The sequence below is a fragment of the Lytechinus variegatus genome, chromosome 17 (genome assembly GCF_018143015.1).
Source record: "Lytechinus variegatus isolate NC3 chromosome 17, Lvar_3.0, whole genome shotgun sequence".
In the NCBI taxonomy this organism is placed as follows: Eukaryota; Metazoa; Echinodermata; class Echinoidea; order Temnopleuroida; family Toxopneustidae; genus Lytechinus; species Lytechinus variegatus.
The window spans coordinates 9,061,206-9,086,058 of record NC_054756.1 but is presented as its reverse complement, the minus strand read 5'-3'; the positions used below and the strand labels follow the sequence as shown (position 1 = coordinate 9,086,058).

Here is a 24,853-nt window from a genome sequence, read left to right as displayed (position 1 = left end):
AACTAGACCAATAAACTTTCAAAGTTATGATGGTAATTCAAAAGATACCCCCGATTCGGCCAAAGTTCATTGACCCTAAATGACCTTTGACCTTAATCATGAGACCTGAAACTTGCACAAAATGTTCAGTGATGTTTGATTACTATTATGTCCAAGTTTCATGAATCAGATCCATAAATATTCAAAGTTATGATGGGAATTCAACAGATATCCCCAATTCGGCCAAAGTTCATTTACCCTAAATGACCTTTGACCTTGGTCATGTGATGTGAAACTCATGCAGGATGTTCAGTGATACTTGATTAACCTTATGTCCAAGTTTCATGAACTAGGTCCATATATTTTCTAAGTTATGATGACATTTCAAAAACTTAACCTCAGGTTAAAATTTTGATGTTGATTCCTCCAACATGGTCTAAGTTCATTGACCCTAAATGACCTTTGACCTTGCCTTGATCATGTGACATGAAACTCTAATAGGATGTTCAGTAATACTTGATTAACCTTATGGCCAAGTTTCATGAACTTAGGTCCATATACTTTCTAAGTTATGATGTCATTTCAAAAACTTAACCTCAGGTTAAGATTTGATGTTGACGCCGCCGTCGGAAAAGCGGCGCCTATAGTCTCACTCTGCTATGCAGGTGAGACAAAAAATCATTAGTATAAAAGAGTAACATTTTCTCTTTCCTATGGTACAAAAATAATTGATTTTACTCTAGGAGAAGTGGTTAAATTATTTGAGAAAGAGTCTCACAATTCAAGAGATTTTGCAGGGACATGAATTCAGCCACGAGAGGACTGGATAAATCTTGCTCATGAACATGGGGAATTGCATACTGACTGTACACAAGCCAGTATTACAAATAAACTTACTCACCTCGTCAAAGATGACATACTTAATCTTCTTTGACCATTCCTGGCGACAGGGAGAAAGCAGTAAGATCTCCAAACACTGTGGGACAGTCACCAAGACCTACAAGAAAAGAAGTTTATAGCGGCAGTATTCAATTACAGTCTTTCGGGCGAGGGCTGCACGATATGACAATAGACAAATTTGTAGTTACTTCATGGAAAATTCTGGTCAAATGACCATTAATTTCTTTCACTATAATAGGCAGATTTCAAAGCAAGATATTACATAAGCATGATTTACATAGCAGGATGAAGAAATTGAGTAGTCCAGGTGACTATTATACTATGAAGGTATTTGCTGCATTTCTACACTGAATGTATACCATAGCTAGCATGTTGTACAATGTACATGGCAAAACATTACGAAAATGTCCCGTTTGATTCTCGACCTCACTTCGGACTGCAAACTGCGGTTTTATACCCCGATTCGCGTTTGGAAACTTTTCCAACCCGATAAACCCTGGCCAAGGCCAGGTAATCCCCTTGTCTCGATTTCACCACCACGGGCCAGCTAAATGAGCGTTGAGCCAAGGACGAAATGATAAACAACGCTGTGCTATTACGTAAGACTTGTCTGCCTGTAGAAGGATCTTCGGAATGAAATTATTGTATTCGATATTAAACACGTTTTCAAAGGCATATTACATTCAGACATCCAATGCTAGTCCATTTTCAATTTCGAACGAAGAAAATCGACCTTGAAATAAGGAAAGTAAGCGAATAAAACTTACGGTATGCTTAGCATGCAAGGACCGCGATGCATGCATAGTTTCTGTCCGTCCAGCAAGAAAATTGGTTCACTCGCGCAATGATACAGTCTTAACGTTCGAAAAATAGTAGTAATGGCATACCAACATACAAAGTATAATAATCATGCTGCTGATATGCACAAAAATATGAAATCATTATTTTTTTACACCAAAGTCTTATTCATAATTTAAATACAAACTATGCCTGTAACTATTTTTTTAATCGCAGACGTATTATTGCACCATACGTGGTTCTCCGGTAAACTGCCCATGTGCGCTGCATCCATTCCACCGTTTGTTTTGGGTCGTTTTAGTTTCCACCATTAAATGTCTGACTTAGGTATGTTGTGCTAATTTTTTTGTAAGTCAAAATGTTCAAAATTTGTCATTTTGCTAATATGAGGTGATTAAAATTAGCGCCCTGTCCTTTTTGTCGGGAGAAAGAGAGAGAGAGAAATAGAGATGGGGTGGAATTTCCACCCCATCTCTATTTCCCTCTATATATCTTTAACAAGGGCGCCGGAAGCGAGGGGGGGGGGGCAGGGGGGCACTTGCCCCCCCAATAAATTTTTTGGGGGGGGCAAAACGAGATTTACCCCCCCCCCATGTGCCCCCCTGAAAGTAGAAAAATGATAAATTATTAAATAATTAAAGGACAAAAGTATACGATGAAGGCACTTTTATGCCCCAAAATTGTCATTTCTATTGTCAAAAATGAACAATTTTGCCCCTGACGGGGCAATTACATTATCATAGTAAGCCTGGCGTCTTTTGACGAACAGTTCCTCTGTGAAACATACCTTTGAAAAGCCCCTTTTCCATCTTATTACAGTGTGATAACGTTTAACCTTTTAATGAATACATTTCAGACTAAAACCGAATGGCAAGCTAATTTTCTTTAATATCTAAACCTACAAATTATGAAAAAGATGGATATCTTCTTAGATAAATGATTTGATTTTATATATTTCGATCCAAAAAAGTGAAAAAAAATCAAGCACGTTTTGAAATAAAAAGATGGCTGTGTATTTATGCAAAGCGCAAGCGATTTTATTATTTTTATAACATGTCCTGAAAGTTTTCTTTTTTCCCAATTATTCACCTCCCTTCCATCATTCAACTTTCTTCCCGGTCCTATCTTTCTTCTTATTTTTCGCCTCACCTTCCGCCGCTTCGCCCCTTGATCTACCTATGATGACCCCTCCCACGGCAGGAATTTTGTGTAAAAATGGAGTATAAGTCTCGTTAATAGAGTGTTTAAAAACAAATTCAAGGGATAAAGCATAGTTAAAGTTCATTGTGAAGGATTAATCATAACTCATGAAAACTATTCTTTATACTGAGTACGCAAACAATGAAAATATTCTCAGTATATTCCAAGTAAATTTGGAATAAAGGGAAAGTGAATTGGATTAACAAAGGTATGATTTTACTGGGTATGGAACATTCTCGTCTAACCGTCTATGCACTAAATTCAGAGGCGATTTTCTTTTTTCATCATTTTTATTAGTTATGAAATTGACAATGGCCATCGATGTCATCAATGTCATCACTCTTTGGCTGGTATATAGGGCTAGATGAGAGTTGGAGAATAGTTGGGCCGGTATGCCTTTTCTTTTCCTAACCAAGTTCTTAACAAAAACTATCTGTTTATATATATTTCGAAATTCGAGGATATAATTTCGATTTGAAATTATGTATTTTTTCCATAATAAAAGAGCACAAATAGTAGGGGGACATTTGATATTATGTACCCCTTTCCAAAATGGTAGGGGGACGCGTCCCCCCTGTCCCCCTGGGATTTCCGCCCATGGTGATGGAGGAGCTTTTGCATTTTCTAGAATAAAATTGAAAGATTTCGTGCACACTTTGGGTGAATTTTGCCCTCTCGATCGGTGGCCCCCGGATGCATACGGTCATGTTTGTCATCTTAAAGTCTTTAAAAGGCCTATATTACATTGGTTTAAAACAATAGAGTTTGCAATAAGGCTCGTAATTTGCTGGAACTGCGACCCTGATCATGAAGAAACACCAGTCTGGGTCAGAAGGGAGGAAACAGGATCAAAAAGAACCCCAAGACTGTTTAATTCTCAAGAAATTTATTTTTGAATGCTCTTAGAAACGCAACTTTTACACTCAATTTTTACACCCTCAACCACACCCTCTCCCGCTCGATCGCTTCCGTATCTCACGCTTTCAAAAATATTGTGCCCCCTTCGGGATTTTGCCCCCCCCCAAAAAAAAAAAAACTGAAAGTGTTCCGGCACGCCTTGGTGCAAACAAATCTGAAAGAAAACATGAAACCAAGAAAGGTATTTCAGAGGGAGGTTTACCGTATACACAGGCTATAGGCCTACAAAATAAGAACAATAATGGGAGATAAAGAAGATCACCTGCTAATAACGCATGTGAATTAGAAAACGTTCTGAATAGATATGAATAGAACATTGAAATGCTATCCAAACATTGTGATTCATAATGCTGGTCTTTGTATTTTAATGTTCTATGTATAGGCCTACACCTCAGCTTTGAGAAAAGGACATTCATAGGCCTTACTACATATATGATTGGCAAATGCACGTTCTTTAGAGGTGTAGATCAAAAGGGGGTGGATGAAGAAAATAAGTCTAGAAAGAAAAGAATTAGACAGCCAGACAGAGAGAAAGAAGGAAAGAAAGGAAGGAAGAAAATAAGTCTAGAAAGAAAAGAATTAGACAGCCAGACAGAGAGAAAGAAGGAAAGAAAGGAAGGAAGAAAGAAAGAAAGAAAGGAAGGAAGAGAGAGAGAAAGAAAGAAAGAAAAAAAAGAAAGGAAGGAAGGGAGAGAGAGAAAGAAAGAAAGAAGGAAAGAAAGAAAGAAAAAACTTTCTATCAACGCGTGTATACATCCATGGCCATGCGCTCGCCGGAATATACACACATTGCAATCCATCGTGTGTGGCCCCCTGCTGTGACCGGCCGTAGATGCTGGGGTGAATTATCTTCGCGGACCGAGGTCAAGAAACAGGTGTTTCTATACTTAAATTTAATCTCTTGAGGGCAATAGGATTTGTATTACTGGGAGAAGATATTTGTTGATAAGGAAAAATGGGGTATACAGCCCTCAAACGAGAGATTTTCGTCATGAAATGTGAAATATCAGTCGTTCATGGACACATTGTTTTTGTTTGTACATGTACATGTAAATGAAAAGATGAAATTCAAAAGAATGTATGAATAATCAAGACATCTCATTAAATTCTAAACCACCATGTTACTTTAGTACCAATGACCTTCCTCTGATCATGCACAGAGTGGAACTACTAACTGGCTTATAATATTGAAATATCAGAACATGGAAACTCTGATGCCTATCATGATATTGTAAACAATTGACGTTTTAATGTTTTCTCCACTAGAAATACAATGCATGTCTTAAACTAAAATAAGACATATTCCCACGATTCCAGTCTGACACCAAGATCTACAGAAAAATCATAGTTAACACAACATTTCATCACAATCATTTGGAGGGCATTTTTTACTAAAAGAAAATGGGTCAGATGCATAAGTAGCAATAGCTTTTGCTAGGCTTTTGCTTGATATTGCATGCATAATAATGAGCAAGCAAAAGCTTTTGCTAGTCAGCTCAAGCAATGCCTAAATGCCTGCTAGCATTTGCTTCACGATTAACTCTTCATGCGTTCACCTGTAAACTCCCTGTGTGTTGCATTATTTTAGGGTCTCATTCACATACGTGCCATGAGTCACAGACTCCTAACAATAAACCTGGCCATGGTATTGTTTGTGAGGAGGGTTTTGATTTTCTCCTCTCCTTTTTCAATGAACTTCCTGGCTGTGATCAGGATGTAGGGGAAGACGGGGTAAGTTGAGCATAGGGGCAAGTTGAGCCACCAGCCCCAGGCCAATAATGAATGAGTCAGACAATGTGGTGGTGTCATGTATTGATGATCCATAGCATAACCCCTAACCCCACCATATTGTTTTCAACTTTGAAACAAAAAGTAGTTTTTTAGAGGGAAAAATATGAATTTCAGCCAAAAAGTAAAAAAGAGTGTGAAATAGATAAGTGCTTTATAAACACACACGTCTTTAAATATAATAAAGACATGATAACAACATTATTAGTCCAGGTATGGATCTTCATTCTTGTCATAGTCTTTTATATGATGGATGCATAATAAATGTGTGGATACAAAATTATCGCACTAAGTTCAGACTGGGGTAAGTTGAGCCAAACAGCATGGGGTAAGTTGAGCCATGGTAACTCCTATGGTAATGTATCTTAAAAAACAAACAAACCACAAAAATCGATTGAAATGCTGGCTGAAAGGAGCAAATTTACATGACTGCTCTTTTCCTTTTTAAGGATGTTAGTATTTATAGAGAATTAGCAAGTGAAGACTTTAAACAAAAATTGACATGCTGGTTCTCCCCTCATACATTTTGTACATAGTGTTTGTGGCTCAACTTACCCCAGAAGGTGGCTCAAACTTACCCCATATATGGGGCAAGTTGAGCCATTTGACATCGTTTTTTTCAAAGGTCACGATGACTTTCAGTGTGGGGATAGAAAGTTATATATAGGTGGAAAATATTTCAGAAGAATTAAATTTCAAGGCAAGGTACTTATTTCGACAAGATTATTAATTATATCAATTCTAACATGCAAAAAGCAAAAACTGTCACAACTTACCCCGCCTTCCCCTATTGATTTTTTTGGGAAAACTAAACGATTCTGTAATTTGTAAACTGCGATAATCCCCGGATAATCCATAGAACGCTAAAGCAATGTCGCACGCGCGATCGATCGGTACACATGTACGGTATACAAAAGCGTCAGGCTATACATCGTAGCTAGGCACACTCCGGGGCATGCAATTGTTCGAAAAACAATGGGACAGGGGACGTCTATGGGAAATGTGTGGTTGTGCAAAAATGCGAACGAAACACGCCTACGGATGTGCAATAATGCGAACGTAACGCATGAAGAGTTAAGCCATTGCTAAAAAGTATATGCATAAAGCGATCATTTCGCTTGTGTGTTAAAGCACTTGCTTGGGTTTTTCAAGCTCTGTCAGAGCAGCTTCAGCATTTGCTTGATCAGTGCAAATCAAATGCCACATATATAGATTTATCAAAAAGAAACAAGTTATTTTGACACCATGTCTGAGGAACAGATGTTACAGGAAAGGAGGAGTAATTTGCACTGCAACACCTTTGCATTCGAGCCTTGCCGTTTCTGTGAGTCGTGTTTGCACCGGCATGACGTTGCTAAATTGTTTAAACTGCTAAAAATGCTTTCTGAAGGCAATAGAAATGGTTAAATCACTAGCAAAGGGTTATGCATTATGAAATAAAGCAATTGCCCGAGCATGATCTTTTGCTTGGCTTCCTATTGCTTATGCTTGAACCATTTACTTGCCAGCAATTGCTAATTTTTATGCATCTGACCCAATATACCAGCCTAGGTTATGATTTACAAGTTCATGTACTTGTACCTGACAAGTGAGAGCGTTACGTCGGAAGTCCCTTGAAAACACTCCACTAAGGTGCATTCCTGGAGGCAAGTTCTTCTTGAAGCTTGCATACACTGTCGCAGACACTTGATTCATCAGAGCCTGTCGGTCATAACAAGAATAATTGTAACATATACGAGCCACTGTCTCAGTACAAAATAACATATTGTCTTGTATGGGATCGGTAGTATATTAAGGTAAGCTTAAATCAACATAAATGATGAACTACATGTATGAAGAAAGTTATTTGCAGTTCAAAATCACAGGGTATTTAATAATCATTAATCAGCTACAGTTTACAATTCAAAGTAATAATGATAATAATAATATGCAACATTTATATAGCGCTTAATACAAATGTTTCTAAGCGCTGCATACTGACAAAGTACATGTACATGAAGATATCCATGAAAATTCAGATAAAACAGGAGATGATGAATAAAATAATATTGAAGTATAAGATTCTGAAGTTAAAATAATATTGGATGAATGTCTAAGTCTTGTGGTCAGTCAGTCTATATGGATGAGTGTGTGTCTAGTATAATTTATCCCCCTAATAAAAAAATCTGACTTATTGATCTAAACTTGCTCTGATTGGTCTACAGGTAACTGTCTATCTGGTATAAGGGGTGTGGTGATGCTCTTTGCAGTGACTGGGGCTGGTAGTGTGAGTCATACTTCCTAGAACTTGTGTTCCTTTAAGTTCTTTGATTTTTTATTTTATTGATTCCACTTTAAAAAAAAAATAATAATATACATAACAAATGTGTTCATAAACATAGTGTATCAATGATAAAACTAAGTATCTAACATAAGTATTTAAGCATAAGGTACACTACATATGTAAAAAAGTGAGGAGCCTAAATAAAAAGCAGAGCTTGTAGAAAATTAGGCTCCCAGTGGGGAAAAAATATAAGTTGTTACTTTGAGCAAACAAATGTGGAAACGGAATACATGTCTATTACATAGATTGTTTTACACAAAATATGTCGAAAGGCATTAAGTTACCAGAAAATGATGAAGCAGAAAAAAAGAATAGACATAAAAATAGCATAATAAAATGAAATTGGAAAACGACCAAAAAGACAGGGGGGTCAAGGGATATAAAGAGTATAAGAAAGAAAGAATAGACAAAATTAATTGCAGTCATCAGTACGATCCAGCAATGTACCTCTCTAAGAGGTATAACTTAAGCTTGCATTTGAAACAATTGAGAGAGGGGCAATCAACCAGTTCGTTATTCAGGCTGTTCCAGAATTTGGGTCCTGTTGTAGTAAAAGTGCTATTAGCAAAAACGGTACGGGTTGATGTCACTGAGGATTGGTCTTTTATGGTCATGGTTTTAGAGTAAAATGGTATTGGGGATTTTGGCATTCTTAGATGACATTCGGGGAGTTTGTAAACAAGTGAAATTGACTGACTGAAAGGATAACAGGAAATTAAATAGTTTACATACTACATAACAGTATCAATTGCCCTTCCAAAACTTTGCACACTGTCACGTCATATTTCAAAGCATGTTAACTTTCCTCTGTACATGTATCAATACAATGTTCATATCAATAGAGAAAACAAGAGAACATTTTGCTACTGTAATATAAATGTAAATATTGTATATTATTCAGACCTACATGTATTCTAGCATTTCCCTGTACGTCCCTGTGTGCATCTTACCCCATTTAGAAGTTTTTCCCAGTATTTCCAACCTGAATTTCCCCGCCAAATTGCCAACCCTGGTCAAAACAATTCATGAACACTTCTTGATTACCTTGGTTGGAGAGACGTAGACGACGATTCCATCATCACTTTGTCTCAGTACCTTCTCCATACAATAATATGATGCATAGGTCTTTCCTGATGAGGTTGGCGCTACGATCAGAGCAGATGCATTCCTGTCTACGACGTCAAGAAGTTCACGCTGAAACAAAAAGGGTAAAGAGCACCCATCTTTATGAAATAAAAAAGAGCATGTTAGAGAAGCATCTGTGGGTGAAAATTTGAAAACCCTTGAATGGGGTAGAGTGAAAAGCACTGGTGATTTGACAAGAATTGACACAATGCAAAGATACAAAGTTCAGCTCTGAGCTGTCCTTGAAAAGTCAAAATTTTGAGTTTCAACAATCCCTTGCTTATTTTCTTCTACAATGGAAAAAAAGAAAAATCCATATTTCACTGTTCAAGATAGAAATCTGACATGGAAATACTTATAAAATTCATTTTGCCCAATTGATCGTGGGCCTGGCAGCCACTGTGCAGCACCAGATCAACATTGCTCTAACGCCAAAATGGGTAGCAGCAACTCCCATCTTTTTCATATATTTTTAGTCTGCTGCTAGGGCTCCTGCCATCCAAGTTGTGAGACAGACACTATACAAATCAAGCCAACACACCGGTAATTTCACACGAATTTATAATTCAATAATAAATTTTATTTCATACCTGCCAGGTGTCTGGGATAAAGTGTGGAACTCTTGGATCCTTATCAGTGCGTTCATCTCTTTTCATCCACTGACCCACAAACTGGAGTTGAAATCGTGTGCACGTCATCCCTATTGCGCATTCATCTTGGCCTGGTAGTTTCTTACCGAAGACTGTTTTAGTCGGTTTCTGTCATAAAATACATGTAAGAATCAAAGACTTATAATTCATGCGTTCCTTTATATACTATGCGACCATGTCCATTATTGTACATGGCTTGGGAGTCAACTTCTTTTAAAGTACAAGCATGGGCCGCAGGAGAGAATAAAAAATTTCTATGTATTTTATCATGGATCAATAATAAATTAATCTGAATCAGTTCTACAAGGAAGGAAGAATGATGATTAACCAGTCATAAAATTCCAAGAGTCCTGTGGTATATAATTTATTATTATTATTTACCACAATCTTCATAAAAACATACAAATCAAAAAGTATAAATATTTCAATAAAATACATTATGACAAAAGTGAGTATATCTAAGAATAGTGGAAGGATCACTGAAAAGTTACAAGGAACTTATAAGTTAATGATCCTGAAAATGATGAGGTTTGTAATCACATTGAAAGAGAAACACATCCCACAACAAGCAGAGTGCCTCTGGCAATCTAACCTGCATTACGCAATTCAATATAGCAGCAGCACTGGCTTTGAAAACTACTTTTTAAAAATTATTCTTAAAAAATCATTCACACAATGAAACAATACTACGTTCACTGACCCTAAATGATATTTGACCTTGATCATGTGACCTAAGATTTGTCAGTGATACTTGATTACCGCTATGTCTACATTTCATAAAATATGAAATAAACTTTGAAAGTTATAACAGCAATTTAATAATTACCCCCAGTTTAGCCAAAAGTTCATTGACCTTAAATGACCTTTGACATTGGTCCGGTGACCTGAAACTTGCACAGGATGTTCAGTGATACTTGATTACTCTTATGTCCAAGTTTTATGAATCAGATCCATAAACTTGTTAATATTTATGATGGTAATTAAATAAATAACCCCTACTTGGCCAAAGTTCAATGACCCTACCTTTGACCTTGGTCAGGTGACTTGAAACTCAGGCAGGAAGTGAAGTAATATTTCATTACCCTTATGGCCAAGTTTCATGAACTAAGTCCATATACATGTAGTTTCTAAGTTATGAAGACATTTAAAAAACCCAACATTAGGTTAAGATCTTGATTTTGATTCACCTATAAACTTGGTCTAGGTTCATTGACCCTAAATGACCTTTGACCATGGTCATGTGACCAGAAACTTGAACAGGATGTTCAGTAATACTTGATTAATCTTGTGTTCAAGTTTGATGAACTATAACCATAAACTTTCTAAGTTATGCTGTCATTTAAAAAAATACCGGTAAACCTTTGGTTAAGATTTGATGTTAACGCCGCCGCAGTCCGAAACTAACAGAATCACTGCAATTTGGCAGCCTTTAAATTTCATTTTGCTTTGACCTCATGGCCTTAAAATCAATAGAATGCAGGGTTGGCGATTTTTTTTTTTTATTTTTAAAAAAAAAATTAAAAAATCGGATTTATTTGATTTAAATCAGATTTTTTTATTCAAATCAGATTTTTTTTTTTTTTTAAAGTTCCTTCGAAAAAAAAAGGGTAATTATCCCCCCCCCCCTTACTCTTACAATGACATCAATATTGATGTTATACATTTAACCCCTAATATTGTTCTTAACCACATATTTTGTAATTAAAATCCAGTAAAAATGGACAATTAAAGATAAATTTGAGGAATCATGTATCTGAACTTAATTCTATCATACATAGGCCTATGAAGGAATATTCCATAGGGAATTCCCAGTGAGTAGAGAAAATTCCCCTCTGGGATTTTTCATTCAAATATTTAAAAAATCCAAGAGAAAAAATCCCCTATCAAAACTGCCAACAAACCCTTTGCCAATTACTAGTATTCATGTGTATTGTAAGAGAAATAATTCAAATCAATGATTTTTTTCAATTAGTCACAGCTTTACAATAGTCAAAGAGAGACTACAACTGTATATGTTTAGGATCTTTTTGATAAAAAGCTCTTCTCTTGCTACAGATATAGATGCAAAACTCTCAGTTTTAAAGAACAATATAGGAGATAGCTTAGTCAAAGGGTGACTATACTACATTTTGTTACTGTGATTTTTTTTTACATTGTTCTACAATTTTCATTCCCATATTCTCTACAAAAAAAATCTGTTTGATCCATGAAGTATGAAAAAGAATCTACTTACTTTTAACTTAAAGGATAAAAACTGCAAAACTGCTTAAATTACAACATATGTATTACAAAAAGAAGTATTTTATTTTAAATGCGACACAGCTTACAACTGGCAATGATTGTAACTGGAGTACCTGCATCTTAACATTAAAATGCAGCACTTGTTAAATGTTTATTCTGAGTTTTGCAAATTGTTGTTATACAGTGCGTATAAAAAAAAACGGGACAGATTTGAAAAGTCTATAAAATTTTTGTTTCAAATTATGATGTCTATATTTTGGTGTTAATAGGTGCTCTAAGGTTTTATCTTTCAAATGCTATTAAAACAAATTTGTTTCGTTCATGCTTGAGCGAACACGGAATGTTTTTGCCAGGGGTTAGAAAGGAGGCTTGCGCCAAAATGGCATAAAATTATAAATATGATGATCGGACTTCTTGCTAATTAGCAGACTTCCTCTTATCCTTTTCAATATCTTTGCCATAATTTTCAAATCATGGGGTCAAAATTCATTTTCAGATCTATTTATTTACTTAAATTGTTCTGTTGTTGTTTCTTTTTAATATGCTCTCTGTTAGCTTTGAATATTCCTTCTTCAAGCTAAAACAAGTTTCAACCGAAGTATGGGAGAGCGTGGATTTTTTTTTTCAAATCCTTTCATTGTGTGCTACAAAGGTTATGGTCCCCTTTGAACAGTGCCACACAGATGGGCGGGGGCTCGGGATGCCTCCCCCCCTCCTCAATTAAAAAAAATGAAGACAAAGAAAAAAGTGGACAGGAAATAAAAGGAAAGATAGAAAGTAAAATATGATATGATTTTCTGAATATTATGTCAAAATCTATCACAAAGTTTGATATTATGATAAAAAAAAGTAGGAATATTTGCATGCTCACTTTGCTCGCTCACAACTTTTTAATACATTTTACCCGATCTGCCATATCTAGCTCCTTCAAAATTGACGCAATACACCATTGTCATTGAAAGACATGAATCCCTTCCTGTGTTTCCTGTCAAGCAATTTAACATGATCAAAGAATCAATGACCCCTTGAAAAATAGATTCATGTCTTTTAAAGGTACATAACATAATTTTTTCATATAATAAAAGGATTTGAATAATCACAAGTTTTTTCCAATTAATAATGCAAATCTTCTTGCTTTGGTTGACAAAAAATCTTTTTTTCTCAGTTACTTATGAAGGGAAATTAAAAGGTAAGAGAAGTTTGAATAAAAAAAACAATGTAATTCAAGTAAATAAATAAATTTGTAAATAAGATTTGACAGCATAATTCGAAAATTGTGGCACAAATAATGAAAAGGTCCAGAGGAACTCTCCTGATTAGCAAGAAGCCAGATCAACATATTACTTAAATTCTGCAATTCTGGCGCATGCCTCTTTTTGAACCCCCAACAAAAACGTCCTGTGTTCGCTCAAGCACGAACAAAATTTATTTTTTTAAATTGCATTTTAAAGATAAGACCTTAGAGCACCTATAGCACCAAAATATAGACATCATAATTTCAAACAAAAATTTTATAGACTTTTCAAATCTGTCCCGTTTTTTTGATACGCACTGTAGAGCTCTTTCCATTATTACATGCAGATACAAAACTTCCATTATTTGTAGCACTGAACATAAAATGGGCTGCAGTGACTTAAAAGGTTTATAAGAGAAAGCTTATGACTGTACTACATTATGTTAATGTGATTTTTATAATTATGTTATTTAAAACATCAAATGTATGATAAATGTAACAATACGAAATAAGAGGCATGTTAAATATGTTGATTACATGCAGGTATCATTTTTTTATTTTACATGACAGAAGTAGTTATGTGTAGGCGAAGGATCAAAACTGGAAAACTGCCAACAAACCTTTTCTCATTGACTTTTATATATTATATATCTTTTTTACAAACTGTTCTCTGAAAAGTTGGATTATGTGAAAACTTTATGTTAAGAAAGAAATTGACTAATAATAACTGACAAAGAATGTAAAATTTCAGAAGAAAAACTCGACATCATTTACAAAAAATGAGTACCTATTGACAACATACATCTGTAGTTTTTAAGGAATTACCTGATTTTATTAATTTGATTTTAATTTGTTTTAAGTAGATATGAAGACTTTGTTGATCTTTAATTCAAAGTTTTTTCAGTTGACTTGAAGAATTAAAACTGCATTGAACAAATACTTTGTCCATGATCTGTACATGTTTCAATGGAAGTGATTTAAATCAATGATTTTAAAAAAAAATCATGGTGATTTAAATCGCGATTTAAATCACGATTTAAATCAACGTGATTTAAATCCGCCAACCCTGATAGAATGATCTAGTATCATACACAACAAATTATATGAGCCTAGGTTAAGTTAAACTGAAGTTATTACATTTACAAGGACTGCAGAAGGGTAAGCTGAAAACATGTCACTGTGACCTTGACCTTTGACCCTTTGACCTCCAAAACAATAGGCTTCCTGGAGTCCATGCTTACCTAGTATCATACACACTAAATTATATGAGCCTAGGTTAAGTTACACTGAAATTAACAGGTTTACAAGAACTGCAGAAGGGTAAGATGAAAACATGTCACTGCAACCTTGACCTTTTGACCTCAAAATCAATACAATTCCTGGGATCCATGCCAGTATCATACACACTAAATCATATGAGCCTTCGTTACGTTAAACTGAAGTTATCGGGTTTACAAAGACTGCAGAAGGGTAAAATGAAAATATATCACTGTGACCTTGACCTTTTGACCTCAAAATTGATAGGATTCCTGGGATTCATGCTAGTATTATACACACCAAATTATATGAGCCTAGGTTATGTTAACCCTTTCTAGGCCGGGGTATTTTGGGAGTTCCTATGGCCGGGGGGGGCCTGGGAGGCCCCCCCCCTAAGATCTCGGCTGTCGACCGCGCGATCGCGCCGAAAATTGGCACACCGGTTGCCTGGGATATAATCTACAAGATTGTATAGTAATTTATTTCATGCAAATCGCTATTAAGTGATAATGCTAATTTATGCGTAATTAGTATGCGAAATCATACTTTTTCCTCTAACTCCCTAAATAAAGCTCCAAATGTGCTAATTTTTGGTATAGAAACTCTTTGTGGTGTCCTAAGCATGAGTACATGAAAAAAATTGTGATATCAAATCATTTTCTTATGTATTATATTGTTTTTTGCAATTTCTTATGTATTTCTTTGTTTTTTTGACCTTTTGTTTTTCATTGTTTTTTCAATGAAATTTGTTGGGGACTCTTCTGTGATCATAAAAAGCATAAAATGAATACATTTAGACTAGCAAAACTAAAAATAATTAAACATTTATGAAATTTGGTTGAAAACACAATTTGCATTGACTTTGTACACGAAATCACGTTTTTGAGCAATTTTCGGTCTGACATGCACTTACATAATGTTGTGTAATTTCGGAACCACATACCCGGGTGACGCAAAATTGGTCTCAAAAGTTGCGCAAGACTTGAAAGTAAAAACTCAGCGAGTGGTGCGGTCAAAAAATTTCGCACGGCGAAAATATCGCGCGATTCGTTGAGGGGGGGGCCTCCGAGGCACCCCCCCTCCCCCCCGGCCTAGATAGGGTTAAACCAAAGTTATCTTGTTTACAAGGACTGCAGAAGGGTAAGATGAAAACATGTCACTGTAACCTTGACCTTTGTCCTCAAAATCAATACGCTTCCAGGGATCCATGCCAGTATCATACATACTAAATCATTAAACTGAAGTTTTAAAGGACTGCAGAAGGGTACGATGAAAAATATGTCACTGTGACCTTGCCTTAAAAAATAAATAGGATTCCTCGGATCCATGCTATTATCATACATGTACACACCTAATTATATGAGCCTAGGTTAAGTTAAACTGAAGTTATGCGTTTACATGGAAAAGTTAATGGACGGACAGACGGACGCAGGACATCAAGCGTGCTACCATAATACGTCCCGTCAAGAGGGACATATACAAATGAAATGAAAAATAAAAATCTTTGGTTATTCCATGAGTAAATAGAAATGCAGAATTTCTACACGTAGTTTGAGTTGCATGGTCAAAGCCGACATGCTCTGCTCTAGTCAGACCTACAGAACTGACACCACTGAAGATATGTTATTGGTAATAATGTATTGCTCTAGTCTCTTCGTCGGTTTATCTGGTGGTAATGTACTATCCCTTTGTACGAGCTGCTCGCTTTCTGCTGTTTCCCAATGCTGTTGAAGAAATAAGTTTTGCAGCTCATACTGGAAGCTTGATGAGAATGAACTTAAAACTATATATTTTTGCCATTTTGAGGAGTAAATACAGATTATTTTCATCTTTAAGTTCTCAAAAAAAAATGTGTACTGTACCTGTATGAGTTATTAAGTAGTCAAGGAGTGTATCTTAGGAATACCAAAGAAACCTACCTTACCTTGTAAGCGACAGCTTTGCTCGAGGCCTCTCATGTACACTCCTATCAGATGGAAGTGTTTCTTATGATCAAGGACTGTATCTTAGGAATACCAAAGAAACTTTCCTTACCTTCTAAGCAGCAGCTTTGCTTTCTGTTGTCCCCTGTAAGCCCTCGATGTACTCAGCAAAGGGTGTGAACCCGAGGCCTCTCATGTATGCTCCTATCAGATGGAAATATTTCTTGTAATCAAGGACTGTATATTTACATAGGAATACCAAAGAAACCTTCCTTACCTTGTAAGCAGCAGCTTTGCTTTCTGCTGTCCCCTTTAAGCCCTCGATGTACTCAGCAAAGGGTGTGAACCCGAGGCCTCTCATGTATGCTCCTAACAGATGGAAATGTTTCTTGCTCAACTTTTCCTTTAGATTCAGGATTTCCTGACAGCAGATGAAGAGCATTATGGGATAGTACATGGGGTCTTTCTCCGACACTTCACTGAATGTAGAGGATTGGATGTTCGTGGTGTTCCTAGCAGTTTTCACTGTTGAAACAACAGAAATTCATCGAACATCAAAGCCATGATTTCATAAAAATGATTTAAGGTTGTAAGCATTTTTCATACAATGTATCAGTGGTGGGAATGGGTCCATAAAGATTCAGTATGAGACGGTACATGGAACAGGATCTAATTTGCCCACTTTCATCAGTGCACAATGGCCTGATCAAAGTTAAAACATAGCTTTAAATGGTAATTTGCAAAATCAATCATTTAGAAATTATATAGACATTTAGTTTTCTTTTAATATTACTAGGCAGTATTGAAGTTCACATCAAAGCTCTACACACGTACAATTTTTTTGTGGCTACTGCGCGATCAGCAGCCAAGATCTGAAGGGAGGGGGTCAAACAAAATCTGGTCCAAACAACATGTATATGTAGCCCTAGGGTTAAAGCGATACAGAACTGATCCAAAGTGCTTGTGGCCTCTCATCAACTGTTAGTTAGAGTCAGAGAGAGATGTTCTAGACTTGAGATGGCATGTATGTATTCAAAATGCTACATTAAAGGCTGTATGTTTAAGCAAACTCATAAGCTTTGATTACATGCAACTGTGGTTTTGCAGAAACAACTTTCAAAAGAGCATTCAGATCATTCTTGGGTAAAAAGGAGCGAATAAATGAAACAGAAACCAGAAAACAACTTACGGGCTTCCAATGCAATCCAATAGCAGTCCATCTTTGCCAACAGAGCCTCTATGGTCCATTTGTCTGATGCACAGTGACTCACAAAGTCATTTATTATTTTCAGAGCAGATGTAAACTTCTCCTTTTTCATTTCTGACTTGATGTTTGTTAGGATGTTTGACCACCTTTCAGCAGCTTCAGATTCTGATTTCTCTGCATGGATGAATATTGGTATCTAATATATTATTTACATGTATGTACATAAAGAAAAACAAGACTTGTTTGCACTTTTGGACCGAAAATTAGGTCCGTTGTTGATAGTATATGAAGATGAGCGTTTAGAGTACATCACTATGGTATATGTAGTTATGATATTGAAGCATGTCAATCAATATTAAACCTGTTCAGAGCTTGAAAAGATCAAGAAGATGCTTTCCTTTAATCAAGCACATTTTGAGCAGGTCATCTATATTTTGATCGGGCATCTTTTGATAGAGCAGCTTTTGATCTGGTAACTTGATTGCGTACTGGTTGATAGCGCAACTTTTAATTGAGTACCTCTTCATTGGATACCTTTTAATGATGGGCTACTTTTTGATTAGGTACCTTTTTATTGGGTACCTTTTGATCAGGCACCTTTTTACCGGGTACCTTTCGATCGGGTACATGTACCTTTTGATTATGAGGCGTTTGAGTAACTTTCGATCAGATATCTTTCAATCAGGTACCTTTTGATCGGTTACCTTTTTATTTGCTACGTTTAGATTGGGTACTGCTTGGCAACGTAGTTTTTGATTGGATATCTGTTGATCAGGTGCTTTTTTACTAGGTACCTTTTGATCAGGTGACTTTTGATTGGATTCCTTTTGATCGGGTACCCTTTGATTGGGTACCTTTCGATTGGGTACCTTTTCACTGAGCACCTTTTGATATGGCACTTTTGATTGGGTAACGCTTGATCACGTAGCTTTTGATCAGGTAACTTTTGATCAGGTAACTATTGATTGAGCAGCTTTTTATTGGGTACCATTTGATTGAATACCTTTTAATTGGCTACTTCTTGATTGGGTACCTTTTTATTGCGTAACTTTTGATCAGGCACCAATGACTGTGCCCTTCGATTGGATATCTTTTGATCAGGTAACTATTGATTGAGCAGCTTTTTATTGGGTACCATTTGATTGAATACCTTTTAATTGGCTACTTCTTGATTGGGTACCTTTTTATTGCGTAACTTTTGATCAGGCACCAATGACTGTGCCCTTCGATTGGATATCTTTTGATCAGGTAACTATTGATTGAGCAGCTTTTTATTGGGTACCATTTGATTGAATACCTTTTAATTGGCTACTTCTTGATTGGGTACCTTTTTATTGCGTAACTTTTGATCAGGCACCAATGACTGTGCCCTTCGATTGGATATCTTTTGATCAGGTAACTATTGATTGAGCAGCTTTTTATTGGGTACCATTTGATTGAATACCTTTTAATTGGCTACTTCTTGATTGGGTACCTTTTTATTGCATAACTCTTGATCAGGCACCAATGACTTTGCCCTTCGATTGGATATCTTTTGATCAGGTTCCCAATCGAAAGAGATTCTCAAATGCAATCACAAAATTTCTTTAATGCTCCCCAATACCCATTTTCTCTCACCTCTATCCTTTTGATCTTTTTCTTGAAGTATCTTCTCTTTCTTTGTCATATTCTGAAAATGGGAAAAAAATACATATCAAAAACATTGTGTAATATTAAACATGTTTTATTACGCAATTACGCAACATTATGTAAGTGCATGTTAGACCAAAAATTGCTCAAAATCGTGAACTCATGTATAAATCCAATGTAAATTGTGTATTTAGCCAAAATTCATAAAAGTATCATTATTTCTACTTTTACTGATTAACATTGATTAATTTTGTCTTGTTTTGAAATTGAAATTACACTGTGTGCAAATCTAATGCTTGAGTAAACACAATCTTCAGACATTGTTTTCTCCTTATTTTATGAAGCTCTTGCTTTGCTTCCTCTGCATTTAATCAAGTATTTGAGTTACAGATCAAATTTGACAAATCACATTATAAGCTCAATACAAATCTCAAAATCCATTTGGTTAGACTTATTGTTGGTTTTGATGGTCAGATATACAAATTTCAATAGTGCAATTTGGCTATGCAAACACAGAGCTTACATGTAAATGTAGCCTACATGTATGTCAATGTCTAACTTCATGGAAATTTTTTTTGCAATCATGCAACAAAAAATACTAGCACATCAATGATGTGGAGCTCATCCGGCATTTCGCAACAAAATTTAACACAATTATATTTTCAGCCCAGTTGACATTGTAGTGAATTATATTGGTGACATAAATTGAGGATATAGAATTGAAATTGATGAAGAAATGACATAGAAGCATTTTTTGTGATCTATGAATAAATTTCATATGAATTAAGTATTAATAATTATAGAGTCAAAGTTTCTTAACTCTGTGTAGAAACTTGGTGAACCTACATGTAATGTAGCTCTCAGAAGAAACAAAAAATAACCAAAGTCAATCAACAAATAAATAAGTAATTTCTGTGAGTTTTTAAAATATATGAAAAAATTAGCATATTTAATGAGTTTCAAAATTTTGTATCACCACCTCGAGCTATTATATAAAGCAAACAAAATTGAAATTGATCAACAAATGAAGCAGAAAGTTTGGTGAACCTCATAAAGTTCTACAAAATGGAAGTAGAAAAAAAGCAAAAATTGGTCAACAATTAAAGAAAAAAGCATTTTATGTGAATTTTTGAAAACATGAATAAATTTATTTCCCATAAATTAGCATAAAAAATTGTTCTAGTCAAAATTTCAAAATTCTGTGAAGAAAATTGGTGAACCTCATGAAGCTCTACCAGATGGAAGAAAAAAAATCAAAATGGGTAAACATATAAAGAAGAAGCATTTTATGTGAATTTTTAAAAATACATGTATGCATTAATTAATTTTGCATAAATTAGCATAAAAATTGTTCTAATCAAAATTTCAAAATTCTGTGTACAAGATTGGTGAACCTCATCAAACTCTACCATATGGAAAAAAAATCAAATTCGTTCAAACAAAGAAGAAGAAGCATTTTATGTGAATTTTTTAAAAATTTGTAAAAATAATTTTGCATAAATTAGCATAAAAATTGTTCTAATCAAAATTTCAAAATTCTGTGTAGAAGATTGGTGAACCTCATGAAGCTCTACCAGGTGGAAGAAAAAAAATCAAATGCGGTCAACAAATAAAGAAGAAGCATTTTATGTGAATTTTTCTAAATATTGCGTAAATTAATTTCGCATAAATTAGCATAAAAATTGGTCTGGTCAAAATTCTGTGTAGAAATTTGGTGAACCTCATGAAGCTCTACCAGATAAAGAAGAAGAAGCATTTTTTGTGATTTTTTTTAAAATGCGCATAAATTAGCATACATGTATTTAATGAATTTTAAAATTCTGTGTAGAAGTTTTGAATCCCCACCAAGTGCTATCATATTGAAATCGGACTTGAAATGGCGAAGTAGTAGCAATTTGAAATTGTGGACGGACGACAGACGACGGACGACACGCCACGGCATAAACTCATCTTGCCCTTCGGGCCGGATGAGCTAAAAATGAGCGGGAGGCGAAGAGACCCACCCCCCCCCCACACCCCATCTTCAAGCTCGCAAATAAGTACAGGTGACTTAGAGTTAAAGACAAGGTTAAATCTATAAGCCTTACATAAACTCAATTTTCTGAATTTTACCCATGTGTGAAAAAGTGATTAGAGACTTCTGATAGAGGTGTATGTATAAACAAGACATGATTAGTATGATTTATTTTTATTAAAGCTAAAGTATACCTGTTTGTTCTTCTGTCCCTGGTGGGCACCTCCACCACCTTTACTCCCTGAGCTGTTGCCCTTGTCAACAATGATCATCTTCTGGTTTAGACCAGCCTTGCCCTCAACAGACTCTCCATAGCTCTGCATGTAGCGGGCAAATTTTTGTCTTTCCTGATCTCTCCGTTTCTTTTGGAAGTCTGTAAGCTGGGCTGGTTTCAAGATAAAGCATACAAGCCTATAATATTTCCCAGGGTTTCTTTGTCCCTTGATATTATGATTTTAACCCTAAAAAGACTGGGGGCAGATTCCGCCCCCCCTCGACATTTTTCTCGATAAATCCGCCGCGCAAATTTTGTTTACCGCATCGTCCGCTGACTTTTTACTTTCAAGTCCTGCGCAACTTTTGAGACCAAAATTGTGACCCCCGGGTACACGGTTCTGAAATTATCTAACATTTCGTAAGTGCACGCAGACCAAAAATGTGAATTTGTGGACAAATCCAATGCAAATAGTGTGTTTAGCCAAAATTCATAAATGTATCTATATTTTTCCATTTACTGCTGAAAATAAATTAATTTTATCTTTTTTATGGTAAAAATAAAGTCCCCGACAATTTCCATAGAAAAAATAATGAAAAACAAAGAAATAATAAGAAATTTAGAAAACAATAAAATACATAAGGAAACAAATGTGATGTTGAAATTTGTTAAATGCCTATCTAGTGTATGTGAAACAAAAATTAGCATTTCAGGGGCATTAAATTAGCGTAATTAATGAGACATGAGATTTTTTGCAGAACTTGATGTTATAGTTTTGTAGACAATGCCATGGGTAACGCGTGTGCCAATTTTCGTCGTGATTGCGCGATTGACGGTTGAGATCATAAGGGGGGGCTGAATCAGCCCCCCCCCCCACCCAGTCTTCTTAGGCATCGAAATAGCCCAGTCTATTTAGGGTTAAGACACTTCAAAATGACAACTCAGTACATGTACATATACTACCCTTGATTTGTTCCTCTCAGCAGAGTAATTAAATGATTGACAAATGACAACTCAGTACATGGACATGTTCTACCCTTGACTTGTTCCTCTCAGCAGAGTAATTAAATGATGGACAAATGACAACTCAGTACATGGACATGTGACTTGTTCCTCTCAGCAGAGTAATCAAATGATGGACAAATGACAACTCAGTACATGGACATGTGCTACCCTTGACTTGTTCCTCTCAGCAGAGTAATTAAATGATTGACAAATGACAACTCAGTACATGTACATGTGACTTGTTCCTCTCAGCAGAGTAATCAAATGATGGACAAATGACAACTCAGTACATGGACATGTTCTACCCTTGACTTGTTCCTCTCAGCAGAGTAATTAAATGATGGACAAATGACAACTCAGTACATGGACATGTGCTACCCTTGACTTGTTCCTCTCAGCAGAGTAATTAAATGATTGACAAATGACAACTCAGTACATGTACATGTGACTTGTTCCTCTCAGCAGAGTAATTAAATGATGGACAAATGACAACTCAGTACATGGACATGTGCTACCCTTGACTTGTTCCTCTCAGCAGAGTAATTAAATGATTGACAAATGACAACTCAGTACATGTACATGTGACTTGTTCCTCTCAGCAGAGTAATTAAATGATTGACAAATGACAACTCAGTACATGTACATGTGCTACCCTTGACTTGTTCCTCTCAGCAGAGTAATTAAATGATTGACAAATGACAACTCAGTACATGGACATGTTCTACCCTTGACTTGTTCCTCTCAGCAGAGTAATTAAATGATTTTTCAGTCACAGTTATTTTGAATTTTTCAACATCAATTTCATATACATGTATCTTTCAAGATGTATCTTTTTTATCCATATGAACAATATCAAATACTACATCAAATTCAAGATTTCTTGTACCAAGCTATGTTTCAGCTACGTATTGCATGTCTTCAAGGTCGTTGTTATTTTACATACTTGGTTTACTCCATTTTGCAAGTAGGATATTCTTAGCCTCTATGTACTGGCATTCCTCCAATGCATCCAAAAGGGCTTCTGCTGTAGCATTGTAACCTTCCTTCTTCCGCCAAGCAAACAAGACGTTACGATTCCGATAATCATCACTCCAAGCACGTTGTGAAGCGTTGTTGATATCCATGGTTGTAAGACCAAGGACGGCAAATACTTCGCTCAGGTCACATGAAGAAAGTGCGTTAACAGCGTCCAATATCTGCTCATTTGAAATGGATGAAGAGCCTGTGAAAAGAAGAGATTTACTTAAAGAATATTTTCTATCGGCATCCTGAACTAGCTCTGCACCACATCCTTTACACACACAGAAATCATGGGAAGTCATAAATATATTACTTAGCTAGTTCTGATCAGTTCAATTTAGTTCAATCAGTGATGTGTTGGTTTGAGAGCTGTAAAGTAATCAAACAAAAAATTCCAGGGGCAAAACGTGTTGTATGCCATTCTCTAAAAAACTCTGACTGTGCATCCAAAATGTCTGATTAATATTGATTCTAAAATAGAATTCTGTGATAGATTCTGACATAATATTCAGACACCCTTTTTAAATGTAATTTTCTCATTTTTCTGGCAGTGAAATGTAGAGAGGTCCATAGCCCAACACCGAGTTATTACTATTATCAATACCAGGGGGTGTTTCTCAAAGATTAGGCTGCTGAAACACAATGTTGAGTTTCCCGTAACCCAGCTGCGATAAGAAATCTGGCCCACGTTTGAAAATCAAATTCTGAAAATAATTCATTATTTTATCATTTTGGCATAAATTGATATAGGTCTAAACAAAACATTTATATCAGCTTTTCAGTCTTATCAAAATTAGAATCTACTTGTATATCTTGTAAATTCTTTTTTGTTCACGTGAATGGAATGCTCGCCGCATGCTCAGCCCAGCCATGCAACATGCGCCCGAGCTCCCGGACGCCATGGCGCTGTCAAGTCCCCACAGTGCTAGCGACAACATTGAGCAAAAAAATATAGCTGAGCGAACGCCTTCCACCAATATCAACTAGCACACAAACAGAGCAATCCTTCATTGAAGCATACTTACATGTACTTTTGTGATATTGTTATCAAAGGGAATAACAAAATGTGGAAGAACCCGCGTATACTTAGAGCTAATAAAATATAAAATATAGCTCCTACACTGGTAACCTACCAAATTTTTCTTCCCGTGTGGTCTCGAAGTGATCTTTGAGAGGTCTTCCAGTATGCCAGTGGTAGTTCTCCACAAATGCCCTGGGTCTTGCAGTAACTGATTGCAGGTTGACCTCACTGTCAAAAACAAATTAAAGATTCACAAATGAGTTATTGTCAGTAAACTCACACAGAAATCCGGCCTCCTTTGGTTAAAAAACACACACAAGCATTACATATGATATAACATATACTAAATAAAAGGTACATAAATGGTATACCGGTGTCAATGTACATGTAAGACAGCGGCGAAAGGCA

The 24,853-nt window shown here is 35.8% G+C and overlaps 1 protein-coding gene across 3 annotated transcripts in view; it reads right to left on the bottom strand.

The window, feature by feature from the left end:
* LOC121430669 (probable ATP-dependent RNA helicase DDX60) overlaps positions 1–24,853 on the bottom strand; it is a 113,627-nt gene that overhangs the window by 64,048 nt on the left and 24,726 nt on the right. For all 3 annotated transcript variants that reach the window (XM_041628006.1, XM_041628007.1, XM_041628005.1), the window contains exons 13-22: positions 24,558–24,673; positions 23,348–23,626; positions 21,380–21,570; positions 19,160–19,211; positions 17,525–17,716; positions 16,613–16,860; positions 9,622–9,789; positions 8,951–9,100; positions 7,165–7,284; positions 881–976 (exon numbers count right to left, since the gene is read on the bottom strand). In XM_041628006.1, coding sequence (XP_041483940.1) covers positions 881–976; positions 7,165–7,284; positions 8,951–9,100; positions 9,622–9,789; positions 16,613–16,860; positions 17,525–17,716; positions 19,160–19,211; positions 21,380–21,570; positions 23,348–23,626; positions 24,558–24,673 — 1,612 coding nt within the window. The remainder of the gene's footprint in view (positions 1–880; positions 977–7,164; positions 7,285–8,950; positions 9,101–9,621; positions 9,790–16,612; positions 16,861–17,524; positions 17,717–19,159; positions 19,212–21,379; positions 21,571–23,347; positions 23,627–24,557; positions 24,674–24,853) is intronic.